The 27,932-nt window shown below is 24.9% G+C and overlaps 1 protein-coding gene across 1 annotated transcript in view; it reads left to right on the forward strand.

Moving 5' to 3' along the window:
• LOC145840954 (uncharacterized) overlaps positions 1-27,345 on the forward strand; it is an 88,368-nt gene extending 61,023 nt beyond the window's left edge. The window contains exons 14-16 of the mRNA XM_082948311.1: positions 25,210-25,352; positions 26,151-26,333; positions 26,594-27,345. Coding sequence (XP_082804437.1) covers positions 25,210-25,352; positions 26,151-26,333; positions 26,594-26,746 — 479 coding nt within the window. The 3' untranslated portion in view covers positions 26,747-27,345. The remainder of the gene's footprint in view (positions 1-25,209; positions 25,353-26,150; positions 26,334-26,593) is intronic.
• Positions 27,346-27,932: the final 587 nt, after the last annotated feature.

Raw genomic sequence — 27,932 nt, forward strand, 5'->3', positions numbered from 1 at the left:
TGTACCACTATAATTTATTTATTTTGGGCTACATAACTTTTTATAGTATTTATAAAACAGGTTTATCACTCATCCGGGCTAATTACAAGTTATGTTTATTACTTTGTCGTTTATAGCTTACTTGTCTATTTTATTGATAAATTATAAGTTGATTTTTATTTGCTTATTGACTTTTCAAAACAAAACTCAGTAACAACAAGTTTTTATGATATTTCTGAGCTATCATAGATGTCATGTTGCACTAGTTTTATAAGCAGATAAAAAGTAGTGATGGTTTTTATTTTAGTGCATGATAAGTTTTAAACTTGTGAGTTTGTTAAACAAGTTACAAACAAAACTTTACACTAAATTACTGTTTTACTTTTTTGGTTTTATATTTTCAATTGAATTCCTAACTACTGCTTACTAAAAATACCATTGATTAGAAAAACTTGATTGTTTTAAAGATTGTTTTCTGTTTGAATGATAAGAATTTTTTTATATTAAAAGAAAAAAATTCTATTTAAATGTTGTTAATTTACTTGTTTTCTTATCAACATTTACACTCGATAGCACTATGTTTTAATTGTTTTTTGACTGAACATGTTTGCTTACTACAATTAATTTTGACAATATTTGTACTTTTTATTTATAAAAAGGTTTGCCACTCATCCAAGCCAGTTTTACATTTATTTGTGGATAAAAACCTGTTTTTTGGTATTACGTTAGTGAAATATCAACAAATCACTAAAATCAAGACTAAATAACCCCTTACCAATCGACTAACTGATGCAATCATAATGCAAACACTTGGAATTATTCTGAGAAAAAAATATAAATAGCCATGTACCTCAAATAATTTTGTCTCATAAACTACCCTAATCCTGATGAAATTTCACCAAACTATTTGAATTTTTCTCCATCCTCAGGCATACCTGCAACCAGTGTTTATGATTCTCTGGTTAAAATTGTTTAAATTACATTTCTCTGCAACCAATATTGAAGTTTCTCTGGTTACAGATATCCTGAATCTTAGAAATATCTTGTCTCTTTTGTGTAATTTAGGAAGATCTTTTTTTTTTATCAGCTACAATGTCATTTTGCCACAATTTCGTTTTAGGTTTTTCCCCTAGAGGTTTTCGCGGGCGTACTTTAAAAATCGATGCCATGAATATAAGATTTTAAGAATTTTTATAAATTTCACTAAGCTTTCATAAACAATTTGAAAATATTGTTAATCTTTAAGTCAAAAGTTAACTCTCAGAAGTTTTAGTGACGTTATTAAGTAAAATTTATTTGGTTTTATTGTTAAATTCTGTATATTAACATCCGTATTCGTATGTTTCAGAGCCTTGTTTTGTTATGTCTGTAAATTTAGAAACTTGTATTCCCAAGTTGTACAAAATTTTCAAATTGTAAGTATCAACCCTTAGATGTTTCTTTCTCTTCATTAGAATAGTAGACACACAAATTGAAATGATCAAATATTTGGAAGACCGATTTAAACCGTTTACGTTGAATTGCTGTATATTTGTGTTGTTATTTTCAATATACAAGTTATTTATACATACGTTGAGGCTAGCATACTTAAAGGTCAGGCTGAACCGAAAAAAAAGAGTCAGAAAAAAAAAGAAGCTTTTTTTCATTTTAGTTTTAGTTAATTAAAATTTATTTTTGATTAATTTTTGATATGATTAGGTAAGGTGGGTTAAGGATAAGGGTATAAGTTAAAAATATAAGCTTTAAAAAATTAGTGACTCAGAATTTTTGAAGCTCAGACTGACATTTAAGTATATTTTTCGTGTGCTTGGTAAAAATTCGGCCATAATTTCGTTTAAGGTTTTCCCCTTATAAGCTGGGTGTTTTCAAAATTAATGCTGGTAAAACATATTAGAATTTTATTAAATTTCAGTTAATTATTAATTTTTTTGAAAACGTTGTTAATTTTCAACTTTAAAGTTGACTCTCAGAAGTTTAGTGACGTCACTAGGTAAAAATTACAATTTGTTTGTGAATTTTTATATATAAACATCTGAGTTTGATGACAATTAAACCAAATCTCCGCGTGTGTGTTAATTTGAAAACTTGTAAACACAAGTTATATAAATTGTTAAATCTAGCTACCTACAAAAAGTACTTGATCCTTTGTTTTGATCTCGAAAAGTAAACTAATAAATAATTTTTAAAGTTATTTATAAGATAAGGTGAAATTATCTAACTTCATTGAACAGCTGTATTTTCTTTTTATTTTCAACTCACAAATTGTTAATAGTGTGCTTAATAATAATATTAAATTGAGATTTTCTATAATTGTTTGATGATGTCGATTACAACTGTTTTATTTTACAATCAATTATAAAGTGCCTTCTTTGTAAATATAATTTCAGAACTTAAACTAGTTTCAGTAGCTTTGCCAACCAAAGATAGTGTTCATTGAATAAATTTGTTAATTAAGTATTGCAAACTTTAATTTATGTGTCTTTACTTAATGTTTTTAAATAATAATGTGTTTTAACAGGGTTGCCTTTCATAAATATGACAATTCTTTTATTTTAAATAAATTTAAAATTATACACTTTTTTATATAAATGTGGTATTTAATTTAAGCATGTAAAATTGTTTTCACATAAATATATCATACCTTAACAAAGGTTAGTTAACTTATCTTTAGTATTTTAATTCTATTTATTAGAGCATATAAAATTTCACTGATACTGTAATTTAATTAATAAAAAGTATAATTTTAAGAAATTTTCATTTTTTATTAACAAATCTTAAATCTAGTTCTAAGTTGCAATGTAGCATGCAGTGCTTACTGCGAATGTTGTTTAATTTTTGCCAACTATCAAAATGAGTTTGGAAAGTTTGATTTAGAAACTTGGTTTAGAATTTCATTAGAAAAAAATAATTTCTGATCTTTAGTATAAGTCGTAAAACCATCATTATGATTTTAAATGTGAAATTCATACAATTTATTTAGTTAGAAAACTTGTAAAAGCAACTTGATGCTTTAATTAAGGCCTTAAAGCTACTTTTTTTTAATTTTCATCAAAGTATAATTCTATTTAGTGCTTACTAAATTCTAAAATTTTTAAGAATAAGATGGTTTTCAAAAAAAAAAGTATATTTTATTTAGTTATCCATGATGTATGCTAAAATTATTTGTTTTGTAAGCAACTGTAAAGTACCTTAATGGTTTCAGAAGCTAGATTATCTCATATCTGTTTCTAAGTAAATTTATTATGATTGAGAAATTTAAAAAAATAAACGTTGAAACAAATGAACTAGTTAACATGTTGAATATTTATGTATGTTCTTATTTAAGTCAATAATACAATAAAATTTTATAAAATCCTGCAGCTCTTATTCTGGTAATTCTTTCAAAAAACTCACAGCTATAAACTTTCCAATTTATAAGCTTTACTTTATAATTTTCTTTAAAAACGTTTGAAAAAAGTTATTAATCTTTTATTTAAATTATTATTTAAATGAATCTGATACTTTAAAAAGAAAATACTACAAAAATTTTATTAATTTTTGAAATGGCTCTGATGAGTTTGGTGACGTCATGTAATAAAAATTACAAAAACTTTTGCAAATTTTTATATAAATATTAAAAATTATCTAACTCAGCATGTCATGGTTAATCTAGGTAAAGTTATTTGTAAGCTTGTAGGCACAAGTTAAATATAACACATTTCATTCTAAACAAACTTTCTTTAATTTTCTGGTATCTTTTGTTTTAAGAGCAAATTCATACTGAATTACTTGTTTCTTATCAATTTACATGTTGCAATTAGTGTGCTGAGTAAGAATATTTAAAAAAAAACTCACATTTGTTTTATTATTATTATTTCAATACTATCGATTATAATTATTTGATAGTGTAAGCAAATATGAAGTGATTTGTTTTCGAAGTAGGTTTTACAATTTTTTTATCTTTAATTTATTTTTAATAAAACTATTTTAAAGTAGCTTTAATGTTTCTTTTTAATGTTGTTGTACTATTTTAGACTGTTTTCATACCTTAAGTTTAATTTTGTACTAAAAACGATCTATAAAACTTATGGCAACCTTGTCAAAGTAATTTATATTTTAGACGTATCTGTTTAAATATAATTTTTTTTACAAAATTATGAAAATCGAGCGTAATTCTAAATTTAATGAACTTCTATTAAACAAAAATATTATAAGCGATGCAAATAAAATTACCAAGTCGTTTTAATCAAAATAACTTTCGTTTGATTATAAATAGCTAAAGTAAAAATGTTAGTTTTAGTTAGCAAGCAATACTTGTGTTCAAGTTTCGTTCAAGTGTCGTTCAAGTAAATTAAACTCCCAGCCGTTTAGTTACGTCACAAACTGAAAATCACAAAATTTTTTGTAAAATCTTGTTTATATTCTGTAGCTTACAAAACAATTTGTGAATTCTTGGTGACAACGTGTTGGGTAATATTTGTATACTTGTGAACATCAAGTATTATGAAACTCGTCTGAATCTTTATATAAATATGTTTAATAAGCATTATTTTTTGATAAACGGTTTAGGTTTGTTTGATAAAAAAAAACATTAAAGCAAAAAAAAAAATTATAAACTTTGAGGGTGAAGTTTAGATTGAGAAGAATATTCAGTAATTATTGATGTCAATTTATAAGTTGTTGTATTTAATAACAGTATTAGATTATTTTGTCCAAAAGCTAGTGTATTTTATTAATCTTTCCACGATTCCTGGTGGTGTCTTGATTTCGTGAGCAACTATAAAGTACCTAATTTATAAACTTGATTTCACAAGTTTTATCACTAAACATTAATTACTGTGAATATCCAAATTAGATTAATAAAAAAATAAGTTTTTTACATTTAATTGAAAAATACGCGCTAACTGTGCACTGCTTGGTTACGAAGTTGAACAAAATAGTTATAAGAAATAATAAACAACCAAGAACCAAGCATTTAAAACAGTTGAATTTAACTTTATGCTTGAGGAAGCAAATTAGCGTGTTTAACCAATTGGAACTGTTTAAAAAGTAAAGTTTTGTCATCATCTAAAAATTGATGATAATTTATTGTAGTGTATGTTGAGTTATAAATTTTAAACTTTTTAAACAAGTTCACAAATAAGAATTTACACTGATTGATATACATCGTTGATTCTTTACTGATAATTTACAATTTGTTTCTGATTAGCACAATGGCATTATAAAATGGTTTTCACAAATAATAGTTCATATTATTCTTTGAATGATAGTAAATTGAAACTCTTTGACCTTGTGAGCAGCTAAAAAGTATTCAACTTTGTATCACAAGTTAAAATATCTCATCACAATTGCTAACTAAAAACTGCTTTTAGACTATTTTTTAAACGATGCTTTCAAATATGTAGAAGTTAAAATTTAAATTTTGCTCATTCATTTGATTTCTTATCAACACTTTTACTCGACAGCAACTGTTTTCTTATTTTTGACCACAAATCTTTGCTTACTGTAGTTTTTTTTTAATCTTTTGTACTCATTATTTATAAAAAAGGGTTGCCGCTCACTCTGGCCAGTTTTACATTTATTTATCAAAACCTGTTTTTCGGTATTGCTTTAAAAATTATCAACAAATCAAGGCTGAATAACCACTTACCAATCGACTAACTAATGCATTCAGACTGCAAACACCTGGAATTATTCTGAGAAAAAAAATCGCCTTGTACATAAAAATATTTTGCCTCATCAACTAACCTAATCCTGATGAATTTCACCTAACAGTTTGAATTTTGCTCCATCGTCAAGCATATTAGCAAACAATGTTTAAGATTTTGTGGTTTAAACAATTAAAATTAGATTTTTCATAATCAACATCCAATATTTGAGTTTCTCTGGTTGCAGATCCTGAATCTCAGAAATATTTTGTCTCTTTTGTTTGTGAATGAAGACTATTTTCTTCTTGAGTCAAAAATTTCATTATGTCACAATTTCGTTTTAGTTTTTTCCACAGCAGTTTTCGCATTTAGAAAATTGATGCCAGTAAAGTAGATTAGAATTTTAATAAACTTCAGTTGATTATAAAAAGTTCAAAAATTTTGTTAACTTCCAAGTTTGATCTCTCAGACATTTAGTGACGTCACTTGATAAAATATACAAAAAATTCTATCTTTTTGTTGTATAAATTCAGTAAACATTTAATGTAAACTAACGGTTGAAATGTTACATTACAAATATTATTTGAAAACTTGCACACACAGGTTAAACACGCTCAATAATTAAAGCTCATTCATAATAACATAAAATCACGTAAAATTTCAGACACAAAGTGACCAAATAAATTGAAGTTACTATGATGTACTTAGTTGTTTCACAACCTTAATTATATGATCGTTATTGCTGACTAAAAATATTTTTGTTAAAAAAATTTTGACAATTGTGATGAAGTTTTATCTTCTATTTAAATTTTGTTAATTTATTTGTTTTCTTATCAAATTTTTTCCTTTGTACCACTATGTTTTCTTTATTTTGGACTACATACATTTTTTGATAATATTTATAAAGCAGGGTAACCACTCATCCAGACCAATTATGAGTTTATTTTGTTATACTAAACTTATATATAATTTGTCTATGTAAAAGTAGTAAACAAGTAAATTATAGCAATTAGTTATTTGTAAGATCAGATTATAGTCGCCAACTAACTTTAAATTGCTACGTTTTTTGTTAATTGTCAATTATTAACAAGTTGTTTATAATGTGCTTAATAACAATACTAATGAAATCTTAAAAACAAAAGTTTTTGTTAATCTTACAATGTAGTAGAATACAACTATTGGATTCTGTAAAAAATTATAATGCATATTATAAGCAATAAAGTTTAATTTTTATATTCAAACACAATTTTTGCATTGTTGTCATTTCAATTTTTGTTTTATAATAACAGTTTAAAACCTGTTCGCGATAAAACTTAGTTACTGTATAAATTTTTCAGTGAATATTTTTTAAAGCGATTATAAAGTACTTAATTTGTAAACTTGTATTCACAGATTTAGTTAGTTCAGCACTACTGCAAAGTAAAAATTAATTCAATAAAAATAAATAAACAAAAACTTTAACTTATTTAGTATATTCGTGTGTGTGTTTTAGTCAAGTTTAAACAAGCAAGTTTTTGCCAAATTTTGTGTCTAAATTCGTATCTTCTTAACTTGGTGCATGAAATATTAGTAAAATATTGTTATTTGTAAACTTGTGAAAACAAGTTGTGTTTATTACGTTGTTACTAGTAGCTGACTTTTCTGTATATTGATAAATTACAAGTTTATTTTTACTTGCTTTTTAGCTTTTTAAGACAAAACTCAGAAACAACAAGTTTTTGTAATAATTCTGAGCTATAATATATATATCATTTTACACTAGTTTTATAAGCAGATAAAAAGTACTGATGGTTTATTTTAGTGCACGTTAAGTTTAAACTTGTAAACTTGATAAATAATTTACAAACAAAACTTTACACTAAATTACAGTTTTACTTTTTTGATAATAAATAAATAAATATTTTCAATTTAATTCCTAACTACTGCTGACTAGAAATATCATTGATTAGAAAAACTTGATTGTTTTAAAGATTGTTTTCTGTTTCAATGATTAGAATTTTTTTATAATAAAAGAAAAAAATTCTATTTAAACGTTGTTAGTTTACTTGTATTCTTATCAACATTTATACTCGATAGCACTGCGTTTTAATTATTTTTGACTGAATATGTTTGCGCACTATGATTAATTTCGACAACATTTGTACTTTTTATTTATGAAAAAAAGGGGTTGCCACTCACCCAAGCCAGTTTTACGTTTATATTTGGATTAAAAATGTTTTTTGTTATTACTTTAATAAAATATCAAAAAATTACTAATACAAAGACTGATTAACATCTTACTAATTTATGCAACTAGACTGCAAACACTAAATCTCTAATTCTTAGAAGTTTTTTTATCGTCTTGTACCCAGAAAAAATTGCCTCATCAACCAACCATATTGTCCTGAACTTTCACCAAATAGTTTGAATTTTACTCCACTCAGTTTAAATTTTGTTGAAGTGTTTCCGGTTGCAGATCCTGGATCTTGAAAACATCTTGTCTCTTATGTGTAACTTTTGGAGATCTCTTTCTTCTTAATCTTGAAATTCGGCAATTTCATTTTAGGGTTTTCCCCTAATAAGCTGCACATTTTGAAAATTGATGGTTGTAAAATATATTATAATTTTAATAAATTTCAGTTGATTATAAACAGATTTTTAAAACTATGTTAATTTTCAAGTTAAAAGTTGATTCTCATTTAGTGACATCACTAACTAAAAATTACAATGTTTTTGTGAAATTTTATATATAAATATCTGTGATTGCGTAGTTCAGATCCAATTTTACACATGACCATTAATTTGAAGACTTGTGAGCACAAGTTAAATTAAAAATCATTATCAAACTATTAATATTATAAATGGTCTATTTATTTCTTTTAGAGAAGTAAACAAATAAATGGTTTTAGTTAAATAACTGTAAGATAGGTGAAATTATTCATTTACATTGAACAGCAGTATTTTCTTTTTTATTATTGTCAACTCTCAAGTTGTTTATAGTGTGCTTAATAAAAAATTTTGTTAAAACTAACAAATGTGATTTTCTTATTAATTTTTTAATGATATCGATTACAACTGTTTTATTTTATCAGCAGTATTTAAAATTGTTTTTTATAAATTTGGTTTCAAAAGTTTAATTAGTTCAGCAGCTTTGCCAATCAAAGATTTTTTTGATTTTTATGATTTATTAATTAAATGTTGTACATTTGTAAATATGTGTCTTTTTATTATTCTTTTTTTGACATTCATGTGTTTTAAACAAGGTTGCCACTCACGAACGAAAGTTCTTGTTAGTCTTACAATATTGTCAAATACATCTAATATTGTGTGAGAAATTATAAAGCATATTATAAGAAAAGAATTTTTTTTGTTAGATTAAAACGTAATTTTCGCATTGTTGTAGTTTTAGTTTTTATTTCATAATCTTAGTTTAAAAGTCTGTCGCGATAAAACTCAATAACTGTAAGTTTTTCAATGTTTATTTTTAAGGCAATCTAAAAGTAATTTATTTGTAAACTTGATTTCACTGATTAAACTAATTCAGCACTGCTGCAAACTAAAAATTTATTTAGTAAGAAACTTATAAATAAACCTCAAACGCATTTAGCTAGTTTACATTTTGAATAAACATGTGTGTTCTTTCGAGTTTTAACTCAATAAAACAATTTTATGAAAAACACAATGAACAGGGTGGCCACAAAATCTTGCATTTGACAATTTAGGCTAAAAAAGCTGGAATATGAGAAATTAAAAATAAAAAGAATTTTGAACAGTTACTATATGTTATTATAGTAATAGAATTTTGATTTGACACAAAAAATCTATCATAATGACATAACTTTTTTTTTGTAAAAAAACATTTTAAAAGTAGCTTTGCAATATCTACGCAATGTTGTTATTCTATTTAACACGGTTTTTTATCATAAACTTAACTATTAATTGAAAATAGACCCAAAAGTGTGTACTTAAAAAATCTGGAAGAAATTTCTGAAATAATCAGTGGCCACTCTGAATGAAAGACAGTTTTATAAAAACTTGCTACTTATAGCTCTGGTTATTTTTTCACACAGAACCACTAACTTTTTAACACTTAAACTGTAATTTATAACTGTTTATCATAAAGATACAAATTTTCAAGTTGATTCTGACAAATTTAGTGACGTCATTTAATAAAATATAGCAAATTTTTGCTAAATTTTGTGTATAAACTTTTTACTTTTGTAAAATAATTTGGAAATGAAATTGTAAGGAGTAATTTTAAACTTGTAATTACAAGTTAAGTTTATTACATTGGTGCTAATACCTAACTTCAATGATTTTTTTTTTTGATAAATTATAAGTTGATTTTTACTTGCTTATTGGCTTTTGTAATAATACTCACAACAAAAAAGTTTTTATTATAATTCTCAGCTATCATAGATGTCAGTTTTCTTTAGTTTTATAAGCAGATAAAAAGTAGTGATGGTTTATTTTAGTGCATGTTAAATTTTAAGCTTTTGAGTTTGTTAAACAAGTTACAAACAAAACTTAACACTAAATTACTGATTTTATTTTTTTAATTTAAGTTTTCAATTGAATTCCTAACTACTGCTGACTAAGATCTCGTTGATTAGAAAAATTTGATTGTTATAAAGATTGTTTTTTTTTTAAGTGATTAGAATTTTTTTATGTCATTAATTTTTTTTTTCTTATCAACATTTTAACTCGATAGCACTATGTTTTAATTTTTTTTGACTACATATACATTTGCTCACTATAATTTCTTTTGACAACATTTGTACTTTTATTTTGTAATTAAAGGGTTGCCACTCTTTAAGGCCAATTTTGAATTTATATTTGGATTAAAAACTGTATTTTGTTATTACGTTAATGAAATATCAAAAAATCACTTCTATAAAGATTAAATAACATCTTACTAATTGATGCAACTAGACTGCAAACACTAAATCTCTAATTCTTAAAAAATTTTTTTGTCGCCATGTACCTGAAAAAATGTTGGCTCATTAACCAACCATATCGTCCTGAACTTTAACCAAATACTTTGAATTTTACTCCACTCAGTTTGAATTTGTTGAAGTTATTCCGGTTGCAGATCCTGGATCTAAAAACATCTTGTCGCTTTAGTGTAACTTAAGAAAATGTTTTTGAGGTTTTGAGGTTTTTCCCCTAACTTGTATTTTCTTAATTGATGCTATTAAAGCAGATTATAATTTAATATATTTTAGTTGATTAGAAACAATTTAAAAATATTGTTAATTTTTTGTTAAAAGTTGACTCTCAGACATTTAGTGACGTGACTAACTACAAATAACAAAAAGTATTTGTAAAATATTAAATATAAACATCTTTGTTCGTTGTACATCAAACCAATTTTCAACATGGGTGTTTATTTGAAAACTTGTCTATACAAGTTATACGAAATTTATAGTAAATTAATCTCAATTATTTCAATTGACCTTATTTTCGATTAGATAGTTATAAATCATGATAAAAAATAAATCAAATAAAATGTTTTATGTTTCCAAGTTGATTTTGACAAGTTTATTGTCGTCATTTAAAATTTAATTTTGTATGTAAATTTGTATCTTTTTAAAGATATTCCTGAAAAAATGCCTAAAAGATTGTTATTTGTAAACTTGTGAACACAAGTTGTGTTTGTTTAATTAGTATGAACAACTAACATTTTTGTTCTTTGATAAATTACAAGTTGATTTTTACTTGCTTTTTAGCTTTTTAAAACAAAACTCAGAAAAAACAAGTTTTTATTATAATTATGAGCTATCATAGCTGCCAATTTTACTAGTTTTATAAGCAGACAAAAATTAGTGATGGTTAATTGTAGTGTATATCAAGTTTAACTTCTAAACTTTTTAAACAAGTTACAAACAAAAGTTCACACTAAATTACTGATTTTATTTTTTACTGTCGATTAAATTATCTCATCGCTACTGCTGACTAAAAATATCATTGTTTAAAAAAAAAATAAACGTTGTTAATTTACTTGTTTTCTTATCAACATTTACACTCGATAACACTACGTTTTAATTATTTTTGACTGAATATATTTGCTCACTATAATTAATTTTGACGACATTTGTACTTTTAATTTATAAAAAGGTTTGCCACTCATACAAGCCAGTTTTACATTTATTTGTGGATAAAAACCTATTTTTTGGTATTACGTTAGTGAAATATCAACAAATCACTAAAATCAAGACTGAATTACCACTAACCAATCGACTAACTGATGCAATAAGACTGCAAACACTTAGAATGATTCCAAGAAAAATATAAATCGCTATGTACCTGAAAATATTTTGCCTAATCAACTAACCTAATCCTGATGAAATTTCACTAAACAGTTTGAATTTTTCTCCGTCCTCAGGCATATCTGCAACCAGTGTTGAAGATTCTCAGGTTCAAACAGTTTAAATCGTATTTTCATAATCTTCTCTGCAACCAACATAGAAGTTTCTCTGGTTGAAGGTCCTGAATCTTAGAAATATCTTGTCTCTTTTGTGTAATTTAGGAAGATTTCTAATTTTATCAGCCACAATTTTGTTTTAGGTTTTTCCCCTAGCGGTCTTCTTGGGCGTATTTTAAAAATTGATGCTATGAGTATAAGTTTTGAAGATTTTTATAAATTTCACTAAGCTTTTATAAACAATTTGAAAATATTGTTAATTTTCAAGTCAAAAGTTAACTCTCAGAAGTTTTAGTGACGTCACTAAGTAAAATTAATTTGGTTTTATTGTTAAATTTTCTATATTAACAACTGTATTCGTATGCAATAGAGCCTTGTTTTGTTATGTCTGTAAATTTAGAAACTTGTATTCCCAAGTCGTACAAAACTTTCAAATTGTAAGTATCAACCCTTAGACGTTTCTTTCTCTTCATTAGAATAGTAGACAAACAAATTGAAATGATCAAATATTTGCAAGACCGATTTAAACCGTTTACGTTGAATTGCTGTATATTTGTGTTGTTTTTTTCAATATACATGTTATTTATACATACGTTGAGGCTAGCATACTTAAAGGTCAGGCTGAACCGGAAAAAAAGAGTCAGAAAAAAAAAGAAGCTTTTTTTCATTTTAGTTTTAGTTAATTAAAATTTATTTTTGATTAATTTTTGATATGATTAGGTGAGGTGGGTTAAGGATAAGGTTATGAGTTAAAAAGATAAGCTTTAAGAAATTGGTGACTCAGAATTTTTGCAGCTCAGACTGACATTTAAGCATATTTTTCGTGTGCTTGGTAAAAATTCGGCCAAAATTTTGTTATAGGTTTTCTCCTTATAAGCTGGGTGTTTTCAAAATTAATGCTAGTAAAACATATTAGAATTTTGTTAATTTCAGTTAATTATTAACTTTTTTGAAAACGTTGTTAATTCTCAATTTTAAAGTTGACTCTCAGAAGTTTAGTGACGTCACTAAGTAAAAATAACAAATTTGTTTGTGAATTTTTGTATATAATCATCTGAGTTTGATGACAATTAAACCATTTCTCCGCGTGTGTGTTAATTTGAAAACTTGTATACACAAGTCAAATAAATTGTTAAATATCTAGCTACTTATAATAGTTACTTGATCCTTTGTTTTGATCTCGAAAAGTAAACAAATAAATAGTTTTTTAAAGTTGAATATTTATAAGATAAGGTTAAATTATCCAACTTCATTGAACAGCTGTATATTCTGTTATTTCCAACTAACAAAATGTTAATAGTGTGCTTAATAACGATATTTTATTAATTGAGATTTTCTTTTAATTGTTTAATGATGTCGATTACAACTGTTTTATTTTACAATCAATTATAAAGTGCCTTGTTTGTAAATATAATTTCAGAACTTAAATTAGTTCAGTAGCTTTGCCAACCAAAGATAGTGTTCATTGAAAAAAATTGTTAGTTAAATATTCAAAACATTATAAATATTGCAAACTTTAATTTATGTGTCTTTAGTTAATGTTTTTAAATAATAATGTGTTTTAAACAGGGTTGCCACTTATAAAATAGCAATTCTTATATGTTAAATAAATTAAAAACTATACACTTTTTTATACATATGTTAGTATTTAATTTAAGCATGTAAAATTATTTTCACTTAAATATATCAAACTTTAATAAAGGTTAGTTAACTTATCTTTAGTATTTTAATTCTAGTTATAGTCCATATGAAATTTCACTGATACTGTAATTTGATTAATAAAAAATATAGTTTTAAGAAATTTTCATTTTTTTATAAACAAATCTTAAATCTAGTTTAAAGTTGCAATGTAGCATGCTATGCTTACTGCGAACTTTATTTTTATTTTTTGCCAACTACCAAAATAAGTTTGGAAAATTTGATTTAGAAACTTGGTTTAAAATTTCATTAGAGAAAAAATCATTTTTTTGTGTATAAATTTTTACCTTTGGAAAATAATTTGGAGATGAAATTGGATAAAGTATTTTTAAACTTGTTAGTTCATTGAAAAAAATTGTTAGTTAAATATTCAAAACATTATAAATATTGCAAACTTTAATTTATGTGTCTTTAGTTAATGTTTTTAAATAATAATGTGTTTTAAACAGGGTTGCCACTTATAAAATAGCAATTCTTATATGTTAAATAAATTAAAAACTATACACTTTTTTATACATATGTTAGTATTTAATTTAAGCATGTAAAATTATTTTCACTTAAATATATCATACTTTAATAAAGGTTAGTTAACTTATCTTTAGTATTTTAATTCTAGTTATAGTCCATATGAAATTTCACTGATACTGTAATTTGATTAATAAAAAATATAGTTTTAAGAAATTTTCATTTTTTTATAAACAAATCTTAAATCTAGTTTAAAGTTGCAATGTAGCATGCTATGCTTACTGCGAACTTTATTTTTATTTTTTGCCAACTACCAAAATAAGTTTGGAAAATTTGATTTAGAAACTTGGTTTAAAATGTCATTAGAGAAAAAATCATTTTTTTGTGTATAAATTTTTACCTTTGGAAAATAATTTGGAGATGAAATTGGATAAAGTATTTTTAAACTTGTTAGTACAAGTTATGTTTAATACATTGGTGCTAATAGCTAAGTTTACTGTTTTTTTTTTTTGTTGATAAATTACAATTTGATTTTTACGTGCCTATTAGCCTTTGTGATAAAACTCACTACAAACAAGATTTTATTATAATTCTCAGCTATCACAGATGTCAATTTTCACTTGTTTTAAGCAGATAGAAATTAATGATGGTTAATTGTAGTGTATATTAAGTTTAACTTCTAAACTTTTTAAACAAGTTACAAACAAAAGTTCACACTAAATTACTGATTTTATTTTTTACTGTCGATCAAATTATCTCATCGCTACAGCTGACTAAAAATATCATTGTTTAAAAAAAAAAAAAATAAATGTTGTTAATTTACTTGTTTTCTTATCAACATTTACACTCGATAGCACAGCGTTTTAATTTTTTTTTACTGAATATGTTTGCGCACTATAATTTCTTTTGACGACATTTGTACCAATCTTTTCTGCAACCAATATTGAAGTTTCTCTTGTTGCAGATCCTGAATCTTAGAAACATCTTGTCTCTTTTGTTTGTGTAGGAAGGCTCTTTTCTTCTTGAGTCCTAAATGTCATATTGCCACAATTTCGTTTTAGTTTTTCCCTAGCTGTTTTCGCATTTTGAAAGTTAATGCCAGTAAAATAAATTAGAATTTTAATAAATCTCAACTGACTATAAAAAGTTTAAACACTTTGTTAAATTTTAATTTCGAAACTGACTCTCAGAAGTTTAGTGACGTCACTAACTAAAAATAATAAAAGTTTTATATATTTGTTGTATAAGCACAATTAACCAATTGGTGTAACACAAGATTGAAAGGTAACCAATTAAATTTTAGAAACTTGTAAATGCAAGTTGAAATTACTCAACCATTTAAAGTTTATACGTTTTATTTGGTAATTACATAAGTGTTTGGCATAAATTACTTGATTAAAGTTACAACAATTACCATGTTAAGCATCTATAAAGTACTTAGTAGCTAAATTGGTTTCACAAGCTAAAATATTTTATCACTTTTGCTGTTTAAAAATATTTTTTATTAAAAAAAGGTTGATACTTTTGATGAAATTTTATCTTTTATTTAAATATTGTTAATTCATTTGCTTTCTTATCAATTTTTTCCTTTGTACCACTATAATTTATTTATTTTGGGCTACATAACTTTTTATAGTATCTATAAAACAGGTTTAACACTCATCCGGGCTAATTACAAGTTATGTTTATTACTTTGTCGTTTATAGCTTACTTGTCTATTTTATTGATAAATTATAAGTTGATTTTTATTTGCTTATTGGCTTTTCAAAACAAAACTCAGAACTAACAAGTTTTTATGATATTTCTGAGCTATCATAGGTGTCATGTTACACTAGTTTTATAAGCAGATAAAAAGTACAGATGGTTTTTATTTTAGTGCATGATAAGATTTAAACTTGTGAGTTTGTTAAACAAGTTACAAACAAAACTTTACACTAAACTACTGTTTTACTTTTTTGGTTTTATATTTTCAATTGATTTCCTAACTACTGCTGACTAAAAATATCATTGATTAGAAAAACTTGATTGTTTCTGTTTGAATGATTAGAATTTTTTTATATTAAAAGAAAAAAATTCTGTTTAAATGTTGTTAATTTACTTGTTTTCCTACCAACATTTACACTTGATAGCACTATGTTTTAATTATTTTTTACTGAATATGTTTGCGCACTATAATTAATTTTGACAACATCTGTACTTTTTATTTATAAAAAGCTTTGTCACTCATCAAAGCCAGTTTTACATTTATTTGTCAAAACCTGTTTTTTGGTATTACGTTAATGAAATATCAACAAATCTTTAATGTCAAAACTAAAAAACCAATCGACAAAGCTTAGAATGATTCTTTGAAAAAAATTATTGCCATGTACATATAAAAGGTTGTCTCATCAACTAATCTAATCCTGATGAAATTTCACCAAACAGTTTGAATTTTTCTCCATCGTCAGGCATACCTGCAACCAGTGTTTAAGATTCTCTGGTTTAAACAGCTTAAATTGGATTTTTTATAATCTTTTCTGCAACCAATATTAAAGTTGCTCTGGTTGCGAATGCCGAATCTAAGAAATATCTTATCTCTTTTGTTTGTGTAGGAAGGCTCTTTTCTTCTCGAGTCATAAGTGTTATATTGCCACAATTTCGTTTTAGTTTTCCCCTAGCGGTTTTCGCGGGCGTACTTTAAAAATTGATGCCGTGAATAAAAGTTTTAAGGAGTTTTTATAAATTTCGCCAAGTTTTTATAAAGAATTTGAAAATATTGCTTATTTAAAGTCTAAAGTTGAATCTCAGAAATTAAATGACGTCACCAACTAAATTTTACAATTTTTATGAAATTTTATATATAAAAATCTGAGTTGGTTCGTCATTAAAAAATTTCAAAACCTTCTATCATCATTTTTTAATTTGATAACTTGTCTTCATAAGTTGTTTAAAATAAGTAGAAAGAAAATACCAACTCTTTCGATTCATATGTTTCTTTCTCTTTATAAGAACAGTAAAAAAATAAATTTAGATAGTCAAAAGTTTGGAAGACCAATTAAAACCACCCCTTTACGTTGAATAGCTGTACATTTGTGTTGTTGTTATTGTCAATATACAAGTTATATATAGTAAGGGGCTAGCATGCTTAAAGGTCAGCCTGAAACGAAAAAAAAGAGTCAGCAAAAAAAAGAAACTTTTTTTCATGTTAGTTTTAATTATTTAAAACTTATTTTTTGATTTATTTTTGATATGTTTAGGTATGGCGGGTTAAGGATAAGGGTATATAAGTTAAAAAGAAAATTTAAAAAAAAATGGTGACTCAGATTTTTTGCAGCTCAGACTGACATTTAAGTATATTTTTCTTGTGCTTGGTAAAAATTCGGCCATGAATTCATTTCAGTTTTTCCCTAATAAGCTGGGCGTTTTCAAAATTGTTACCAGTAAAACAGATTAGAGTTTTAATAAATTTCAGTTGATTATTAAATTTTTTGAAAACGTTGTAAATTTTCAAGGTTAAAGTTGACTCTCAGAAGTTTAGTGACGTCACTAAGTAAAAATAACAATTTTTTTTGTGAATTTTTATATATAAACATCTGAGTTTGATGATGATGAAACCATTTCTCCGCGTGTGTGTTAATTTGAAAACTTGTATACACAAGTCATATAAATTATCAAATATCTAGCTACCTATTAATAGTACTTGATCCTTTGTTTTGATCTCGAAAAGTAAACAAATATATAATTTTTAAAGTTATTTATAAGATAAGGTGAAATTATCCAACTTCATTGAACAGCTGCATTTTCTTTTTATTTTCAACTCACAAATTGTTTAGTGTGCTTAATAACAATATTAAATTAAATTGAGATTTTCTATAATTTTTGAATGATGTCGATTACAACTGTTTTATTTTACAATCAATTATAAAGTGCCTTGTTTATGAATATAATTTCAGAACTTAAACTAGTTCAGTAGCTTTGCCAACCAAAGATAGTGTTCATTGAATAAATTTGTTAATTAAATATTCAAAACATTATAAATATTGCAAACTTTAATTCGTGTGTCTTTACTTAATGTTTTTAAATAATAATGTGTTTTAACAGGGTTGCCTTTCATAAACATGACAATTCTTTTATTTTAAATAAATTTAAAACTATACACTGTTATCTATATATGTTAGTATTTAATTTAAGCATGTAAAATTGTTTTCACATAAATATATCATACCTTAACAAAGGTTAGTTAACTTATCTTTAGTATTTTAATTCAAGTTATTAGCACATAAACAAAATTCACTGTTACTGGAATTTAGTTAATAAAAAGTTTAATTTTAAGAAATTTTTATTTGTTTATAAACAAATCTTAAATCTAGTTTTATGTTAAAATGTAGCATGCAATGCTTACTGCGAGTGTTGTTTTTTAATTTTTGTCAACTATCTAAATAAGTTTGGAAATTTATTTAGAAACTTGGTTTAGAATGTTATTAGAGAAAAATTCATTTTCTGATCTTTAGTAAAAGTCGTAAAACCATTATTATGATTTTAAGTATGAAATTCATACTGTTCAAATTTTATTTTGTTAGAAAACTTGTAAAAACAACTTAATGGTTCAATTCAGGCCTTAAAGCTACTTTTTTTTCATTAAAGTATAATTCTACTAAGTGCTTACTAAATCATAAAATTTTTAAAATAAGATGGTTTTAACAAAAAAACTAGTACAATTTATTTATCTATCCATGACGTATGTTAAAATTATTTGGTTTATAAGCAACTGTAAAGTACCTTATTGGTTTCAGAAATTAGATTATCTAAAATATAATTGTAAGTTAAATTTATTACGATTAAGAAAGTTTGAAAAATAAACGTTGAAACAAATGAACTAGTATACATCTTGAATATTTATGTGTTTTCTTATTTAAATTGATAATACAATAAACTTAAATAAAAATTTTGCAGCTCATAATTTTTTTAGTAAATACAGAGCTATAAACTTTTCAATGCGTAAGCTGTAGATAATAACTGTGTTTTAAAATTACTAAAGAAATGTTATTAATCTATTGAATGACTCTGATGAGTCTATGTGATAAAAATTACAAAAACTTTTGTAAAATTTAATATATATACAAAAAAATATTTAACTTACTAAGTAATGATGAATTCAGGTATTATTAATTGTAAACTTGTGGATACAAGTTTAATACAACACATTACAACCAGTAACTACTTTTCATAAGGTCTGAAGTCGTATCATGTGTATTAGGAGTTTATACATGTTGTTTTTGGTGTGCTCAGTAGTAATACTAAATAAAACTCACTAATAGTATTTTTATAATTTCAATGGTATCGATTATAATTATTTGATTGTGTGAGAAATTATAAAGTAAGTTGTTTGTAAACTTGGTTTCTCAATTAGTTTTAAAGTCCAGCACTACTGCAAATTAAAAAACTTTCTTTAATTAGGAAATAATTTAAGGTGAACCTTAAAACATATTTATTTATAATATTTAAACAGTTAGTATACGTTTAGTATATCCATATGTATTCTTGTTAAGTTTTAACTCAATAATACAACAACATTTTTTGAGAATACAAGTTGACTCTGATAAGTTTGTTTATGCCATCTAATTAAAAATAGGAGCATTTTCTTGTCAAACTTTTGAATATAAAGTTTCATCTGCTCAAATACCTTTAGATATGATAATGAAGTAGAAGGAAATACTTATTTGTAAACTTCCAATCACAAGTTTTATTTAATATATGCTATATGATAATTAACTTTTTTATACATTGATAATTTACAAATTGGTTATGCGTTTTTGGTTTTTATGTAACAAACTGGTATTGTAATATGAAAACTCACAAACAAAATTTTTATTAATAGTTCTTAAATATACTACTGACAGTTTGTTTTAACTAGTTTTGTAAGCATCTGTAGATTACCTATTTGGTATCTGTTTATTAATGTTGAATAGAAATAATTTGAATTAAAGAGAAATTTGAAGTAATTGTTAAGACATCTTTAAACAGTTTAGATGTTGTAAACTTATATTTATGTGTGTCCATATCAGTTTCGATTTGATAGTACAATGGAACTTTCTGTAAATATTTTTTTACTTGTCTTTTAAAAACCAAGGCTACTACCCAACCAATTTAATTTAAATGACTCTGATGAGTCTAGTGACGTCATAGGATAAAATTACAAAAACTGTTGTAAAATTTAATATAAATTCAAAAAATTATCTAACTAACTAACTAATGATGAATCGAGGTATTATTATTTATAAACTTGTGGATACAAGTTTAATACAACACATCAATCCAGTAACTAATTTCATTAAAGTCTGAAGTCTTATCATGTGTATTAGGAGTTTATACTGGGCAGCTTGTTGTATTATCAATTTATACATGTTGTTTTTAGTGTGCTGAGTAATAATAGTTAATAAAAATCACAAATAGTATTTTTATTCTTTCAATGGTATCGACTATAATTATTTGATTGTGTGAGAAATTATAAAGTAACTTTTTTGTAAACTTTGTTTCACAGTTAGTTTTAAAGTCCAGCACTACTGCAAATTAGAAATTTTTCTTTAATTAGGAAATAATTTAAGGTTAACCTTAAAACATATTTATTTATAATATTTAAATAGTTAGTTTACGTTAGGATATCCATATGTGTTCTTGTTAAATTAAAACTCAATAATACAACCTTTTTTTTTGAGAATACTGTTGTATTATTTAATTATACTACTTATAGTTGTGTAATTTTTCAACACAAAACTACCATTTTCCAATGCATAAACTTTATAAATTTGTTTCAAAAAATCACTAGAAATTTAGTTTGCATATTTACAAGTTGACTCTGATAAGTTTGTTTATGCAATTTAATTAAAAATAGGAAAATTTTCTTTTCAAATTTTTGAGCATAAAGTTTCATCTGCTCAAATACCTTTAGATATGATAATGAAGTAGAATACATATTTGTAAACTTGTAATCACAAGTTTTATTTTGCATCTGTTACATTATAATTAACTTTTATGCACACTAATAATTTACAAATTGGTTTTTGCGTTTTTGGTTTTCAAAAATCAAATTGGTATTGTTATATGAAAGCTCACAAACAATTTTTTTTTTTAATAGTTCTTAGCTATATTACTGACAATTGGTTTTAAATAGTTTTGTAAAAATCTGTGATTACCTATCTGGTATCTTTTTATTGTTGTTGAACAAATATAATATTAATTAAAGAAAATTTTGAAGTAGTTCTTAAGACATCTTTAAACAGTTTAGATGTTGTAAACTTATATTTATGTGTGTTCATACCAATTTTGATTTGATAGTAGAATGGAACTTTCTACAAATATTTTTTGTACTTGGCTTTTAAAAACCAAGGCTACTAACCCAACCAAGTTGATTTGAATTTTTTTTTACAAAAGCAATTTCATTGGTTGTAAACAAATAACATGTAATAAACAAAGAAGTTACCCTTCATTAATTTACCCTAAAATTTGCGTATATTGAGCTTCAGATCAATCTAACATACTTTTTGTGAGTATATTAGTGGCTGCAGCTTTGTTTTTTAAAACAACATTTATTTCGGTTTTAAAAATTCTTGCCCTTAGTTTAAAATAACTAAAACTGTTCAGAGTAAAAATATAAAACATTAGAATTTAGCACATTTAAAGAGAATTGAACTGCTGCAGCTTAGTATTAAGCTAAATCCGTGGTGAGCTTTTTTTTATTTCTTTTAGTTTTCGATCTAGAAACTTTATATGGTATTTAGAAAGCTCTATTTTCTCTTCAGGAGCTGTTTCGAACTTGGGGTTTTTCCCTTGCAGACTGCGCATTGTGAAAGTTGATGCAGGAAAATGAATTAAAAGCTTATTATTTAATACCAGTTGTTACAATTGATTCTTAAATCATTAAATCATAATTAACTTGAATGCAGAATCTTAGATGTTAAGTGAAGTCCTTCACTGAAAAATTAAAAAAAAATATTTGATCTAAATATAGTGCCACTTGTTTATAATTGCAACATGTAAACAGTTGAATTGTGACAATTGAAATATTTATAAACTTGTAAAAAAAAGTTCAAAACACTCAAATGTCGTAATCATGACAGTGTCTGAAAATAATGGAATCTGTAGATCATTAAATGATTTATTTCTGTAAGTAATGATTTATTTCAGTAAGTAAGGTAAAAATAGATAATATTAGTAAGCTCCCCATATGGCAGCAAGTTAATATAATAAATATATCCGTCTTACTGTAATAAACTCAAAAGTTGTATTGAAAGAAACTTGTCAAATACTTATCTCTGTCTATTTTTAGACACTTAACAATGAACCATTTTTCCCAACGTAATGTATTGAACTAGTTTTGAATACATTAAAGTTGCACTTTTGATCATTAAATGTGTGCAATTGGAAAAAATATTGTTTTATTTTTGTTATTTTAATCCACAAACCATTTACATCTGTAATTTTGTATAATAAATATAATTTTCTAATAGATTTTTTTAAATGCTAAAGAAATGTCTAAAAATACTTATTTTTAAACTTGTAATCACAAGTTATATTTTACATCTATTATATGATAATTAACTTTAACAACTTTAAGTCTGCACATTAAAAATTTACAAATTAGGTTTTGCGTTTTCCCTGATACTAGCGTATGACAATTTACAAATAAAAAGTTTTTTTAGTAGTTCTTAGCTGTATTAATTCGAACTGATTTTCACTGGTTTTGTGAGCACATGTATAAATTGGTTTAACAAGTTGAATCATCTATTTACTATCGCTGACTAAAAAGTTGTTTTAATGAAAGAATTTTGAATGTAGGTCTTATATTCATCAGTATTCGTATAAATATATTGATAGTACAAAAAAACTTTTAAAAATATTTGTATTTTATAAAATAAAGGTTACTACCCACTCAGCATAGTATTATATAAAATATTATTTTTACTGAAGCTAGTCAACTTCATTGTTTTCTTTAATTATTTACAGACTTTTTTAGATTATATTAATATAGTTGAGACAATCTTATCATTAAAAGTTGGTTTTTATTAAAATAATCACAGTTTTTTTACGCAATTTAAAAATATTTTATAAGTTTGGTCGGATCTAGGCTAGGTTGTATTGAGTCAAGCTTGTATTTATTTTGCTTCAAAGAGGGCAAATTTGTAAAGTGAACAACAGCAAATTTGATTCTATTTTGAAATTAAGTTGTTAGTATTTAGTTTAAAACTCACTCTGACAGATTTAGTGACGTCATCTAACTATTAATCACAGTTTTTTTTAATCAATTTCTATAAATTCCAACTTGTCGTACAATTGACATATTATTTAATTATTTGCTGACTGATATATTTGTAAACTTGTAAACACAAGTTGAAACAATCTAATTATTTTTAGTGAATACATATTCATAACGTTTTTCAAACAAGTACTATAAAATTGGAATTCTAAATTATTTTGTTAAATGAGTTAAAAATTTTTTTTTTTTAAATAGAACTTATTCAATTCCTTTTTTTTTTTTTTGTAAACTTTATTTCAATCAAAACAGTTTAAATTTTACAATCAAAAGCTGCAAAATTTCTAGTGTAATTTTGATTTTTTTTTTGAATATTGAACAAATAATTGCAGTAGTTGATTGTATGTGAACTTGAAAAATCAAGTTATACATCCATATCTTATTTATCTTAAATAACATTTCTCAATATTGACAATTGGTTCATGCGAGCTCAGCGCTCACTGATATTATTACATAAAAACTCACATACAACACATTTATATGATAGTTCTTAGCTTTATTTGGAAGCCAATTAATTTTCAACATTTTTGTAAACATACCTATCTGGTTGAATCACAAGTTGAATTATTTTTTCACTGTTACTGACTAAAGATCATGTCAATAAAAAATATTGAAAGTAAATCGTAAAACATTTTAAGTTTATATTTATATGTGTTCCTACAAATTTCTACTTAATACAACGATGAAACTTTCTAAAAATATTTTAGTTGTATTTTATGATATTTGAAGTTTCTACCCAATCAGGAGTGTTTGAATATTTTTACAACTTAGCTATTTTTTCATTATTTGGACTTTACAGCCTTTTTTGATTTTATTTAATGTTGTTGAGACCATCTTACCATTAAAAGTTTAGTTTTATTAGAATAATCAAATTTTTATTATTCAGATTATTTTATTTTATGTCTTAGCTAAAAAATATTGCTCTATTTACTATAAATAATTACTCAGTTTAGAAATATTTTAAACTTATCCACGAATCTAGTCTAGTTCGTATTTAATCAAGCTAATTTTTGTTTTGCTTAAATTTTCTAATGCGCACAACAATTCATGACTTTGAAGAAGTAAACTCTGATTCAATTCTCAAAAAAAAAATTTTTCAAGTAGAAAGCTGACTGTGAAACCTTTAGTGACGTCATTTACTATTAAGTACAAATTTTTTTAATCAAATTTTATAAATTCCCATTTGTCGTTGATTAGATGCCTTTTTAGATTATATTTCCTACTAAAACATTTTAGAACTTGTACGCACAAGTTAGAATTATTAAACAGTTACTACCAGACACTTTTATTGGACGTCTTCTGATAAACATATAAACTCTGGAAGGCTTAATTACTTTGTTAATTTAGTTTAAAAACTTTATCATTTTTAAGTAAAACTTATTCAAATCCTTTTTACTTTAATTAGTAGAATTAAACGTAAACCTAGTATTTATTTTGTTTCAATAGTGCTTTAAAGTTAAGTATACAATGATTTAATGCTGGTTTAATAATTATAAAGTTTCAACTTTATTTTTCTACAGGTGTCAGTTTTATTTTTGCTTCTAAAAATAAGCTAACAACCCTGTTTGCAATTCTAAAATCTACTTCTTCATAAAAATTTTTATAGGTTTAAAATGAAACCTCTGTTTAATTTGGTTTTAAAAATCAACAAGTAGAATTTAAATAAAATGTGTTATAGTTTAGCTTATGAATATTTTATACTTATAATAAATTCTTGCAGAGTTTTTTAAACAGTTTTTTCTTTGCAGATTTGAACGATGTTGAATTCCTGTTCAACTTGCTGGCGAAGCGGGAAAATATGGAGTTTATGGAACTTGGCGGGAAACTGAAAAAGGCGGGAAAAATCGGTTTGTTCGATGAGTGGATGCTGAAACAGAGCGACCTCGTACAGGTTTGAACAAATGTTTATACAATATTTGTTTTTTAAGTTTTATACAAATACATCGAGTATAAATTGAAAATAATTTGAAATTGTTGCCACATGGTCAATTAAGGTAAAATTTGTATTGTTTTTATTGTTTCTAATGAAAAGTTTAGAGTGCCATTGATAACAAGGTCGTTAAGCTATTTAAAATGTTTCTGTTTTTAAAAGGATATTGTTTTTAATTTATCCTTAAATCATACATTTTATTGAAAATTTAAACAAAATAACCAAAGATTAATGATGTTTTTTTTGTTGACAATATCTATCAACTTGAGCCTTTAGATTGCGGACTGTTTTTACAGAAAGTTATTTTTAAAATTGTTTTTAAGTGTAAAAGAATAAAAAGGTTGAACTTTTACAAATTCTGACATAATTTTAGGAAAAGACAAGTATTTTTTAATTTTTCTTGCTAACCTAAATAAATCACTTGGTTGCTTTAAACAAATTGTTTAAACTTCATTAAGTTATTAAGTCTCTGCTTATAGAATGATTTACTTAAATTCTTAAAATAAAGAAACAATAAATTCACCAGTAAAATTTTATTTAAGAGCTTAAGTGCCTATTAACAGAGCTACATGATAAAAACTTAATTTTATATAAGTTAATATTTTAGGATTATCTAATTAGGAGTCATATAAATACATAAAATTAGTTTTGCTGACTAAAACCGATTGTCCCAGACTCACCCGAGCTTTATGACTAAAACCAAAACTCAGCTTTGCTAAAACCTTACAGCTGAAACTTTTACGAATAAAACCATTTTAGAGTTGCGCGCGAAGATTCGGAGAGAGGCTTGTAAGCGAGAGGTTCTCTCAAATTGTAGAAGAGAATTCAGCGAACAAAGAAATTTTGAGCAAACTTCACCATTTGTACTTGCTGGATGTCGTCCAGAAAGATCTCGGATATTACGTGGCTAATCAACTAGTGACCCCTAAGACTGCTAGAAACGTTAGTTTTTGTTTAATTTACTTTTATTCACATTTAAGTAGTTGTGTCTTGGCTATTTCGTAACATTAGTTATCAGTTGGTCACTCCTAAGACTGCTGGGAATGTCAGTTTTGTATTTGTTTTTAAGCTATCTTCATTTAAGTAATTAAATCTTGGGTATTACGTTGCTAACCAGTTGGTTACATCTAGAACTAATAACGAACTAAATAAGATTTATACCATAAAAGTTTATAACTATAACTAAAAAATATAATTAACAGCTGAACAACGTAGTAGCTGGTTTATGTGAAGAAATATCACCATATTCCTTACAATTGGTAGAATCTTTCAAAATTACTGATCAGATGTTGTCGGCTCCTATTGCTCTTGATTGGGTTGAGTACAACGCGAGGGACAACCAGGGCGAAGTTTGATGTGACGTCATAATAACATGTAGTTGTTTTTTCGTTGAAAGATTTTTCGTTTAAAGTTTAACAAAACTAACTAGTTTTTTACCTTTATTCTCTAAAAAGTTGATTAGCTTCCATGTGATTAAAATTCAGACAAAAAACTTCAGTATTTACTTTTGATGTAAGTAATCTATTTTTGATAGCACTTAATTGATATTTTACTCAAGAATTTATTTGTCGAACTTGAAATTTTTTTTTGAAAAGAAGTAATCATTTGCTTTTATTCTTTATGAAGAAAACTAGCTTTGGTGTTAACTTTAAAAACTCTAAAACTGTCGTTTAATCACATAATTGATCAACTTTAAAATAGAGTTAAGTGTTATAGCAAAAGTAACTTATGTGTAATTTTTTATTTTAATTTTAAACAATCACAAAAAAAATTTGTTGCCTTTTTATTTTTCTCTAATGCAAAATTTAAAAAGTATTCAGGTCAATATATTTTATTTAGAAAAGCTTTTATAAGTCAAATTAGATTCTTCAATTTTTCTAGCATCATTAAAGACTACTAAACATACTACTAAAATTTTCATAACATTTGATCAGTAAAATAAACCTGTATATTGAAAAAGAAGCATACATTTGTTTGAAATCAAATAAAAATTAAATTTTGTTATTTTAATTTTACAACATACGTAATGCAATTAAAAATTTTATTTTACTATGTAATTAAAATATGCCAAAATTTAAAAACTATCAATATTGTTTCGTTATTACTCTATATTAAATTTGTAACTTTCTTTTATAATAAACTACTATTTTCTTTAATTTTTCTGCGTAAATTTTTGTATTATTTGTTTGTCTGTATGTTTTGAATTACGAGTTTTATTTTTTTTATTGTTTGATTAGAAGGTAGTTGATTTATCATATTTTAAAATAATATTTTGACCGCAACGTAAAGCAGTAAACTTTAGTTTCTTCTTAAAAACACTTTTAAAATTAACTTCAATCTATTTCTATATTAAGTTTTTATTTAAAGTTTCTGGTTCCTTAGTTTTTTTCCTTACCAAGTAGCTACTTGGTCTCTAAAGATAAAAGCATTGACTGGTACATATCAACAACTTGATTCTTATTAAAACTTTATCAGACATAAGTAAGGTACAAGGTTTTTTAGTATAAGAACACTTTTAAGTTTATGATGATTATAAAAAAA

Source organism: Thalia democratica, chromosome 7, assembly GCF_965202585.1.
Source record: "Thalia democratica chromosome 7, ktThaDemo2.hap1.1, whole genome shotgun sequence".
Taxonomy (NCBI): domain Eukaryota; kingdom Metazoa; phylum Chordata; class Thaliacea; order Salpida; family Salpidae; genus Thalia; species Thalia democratica.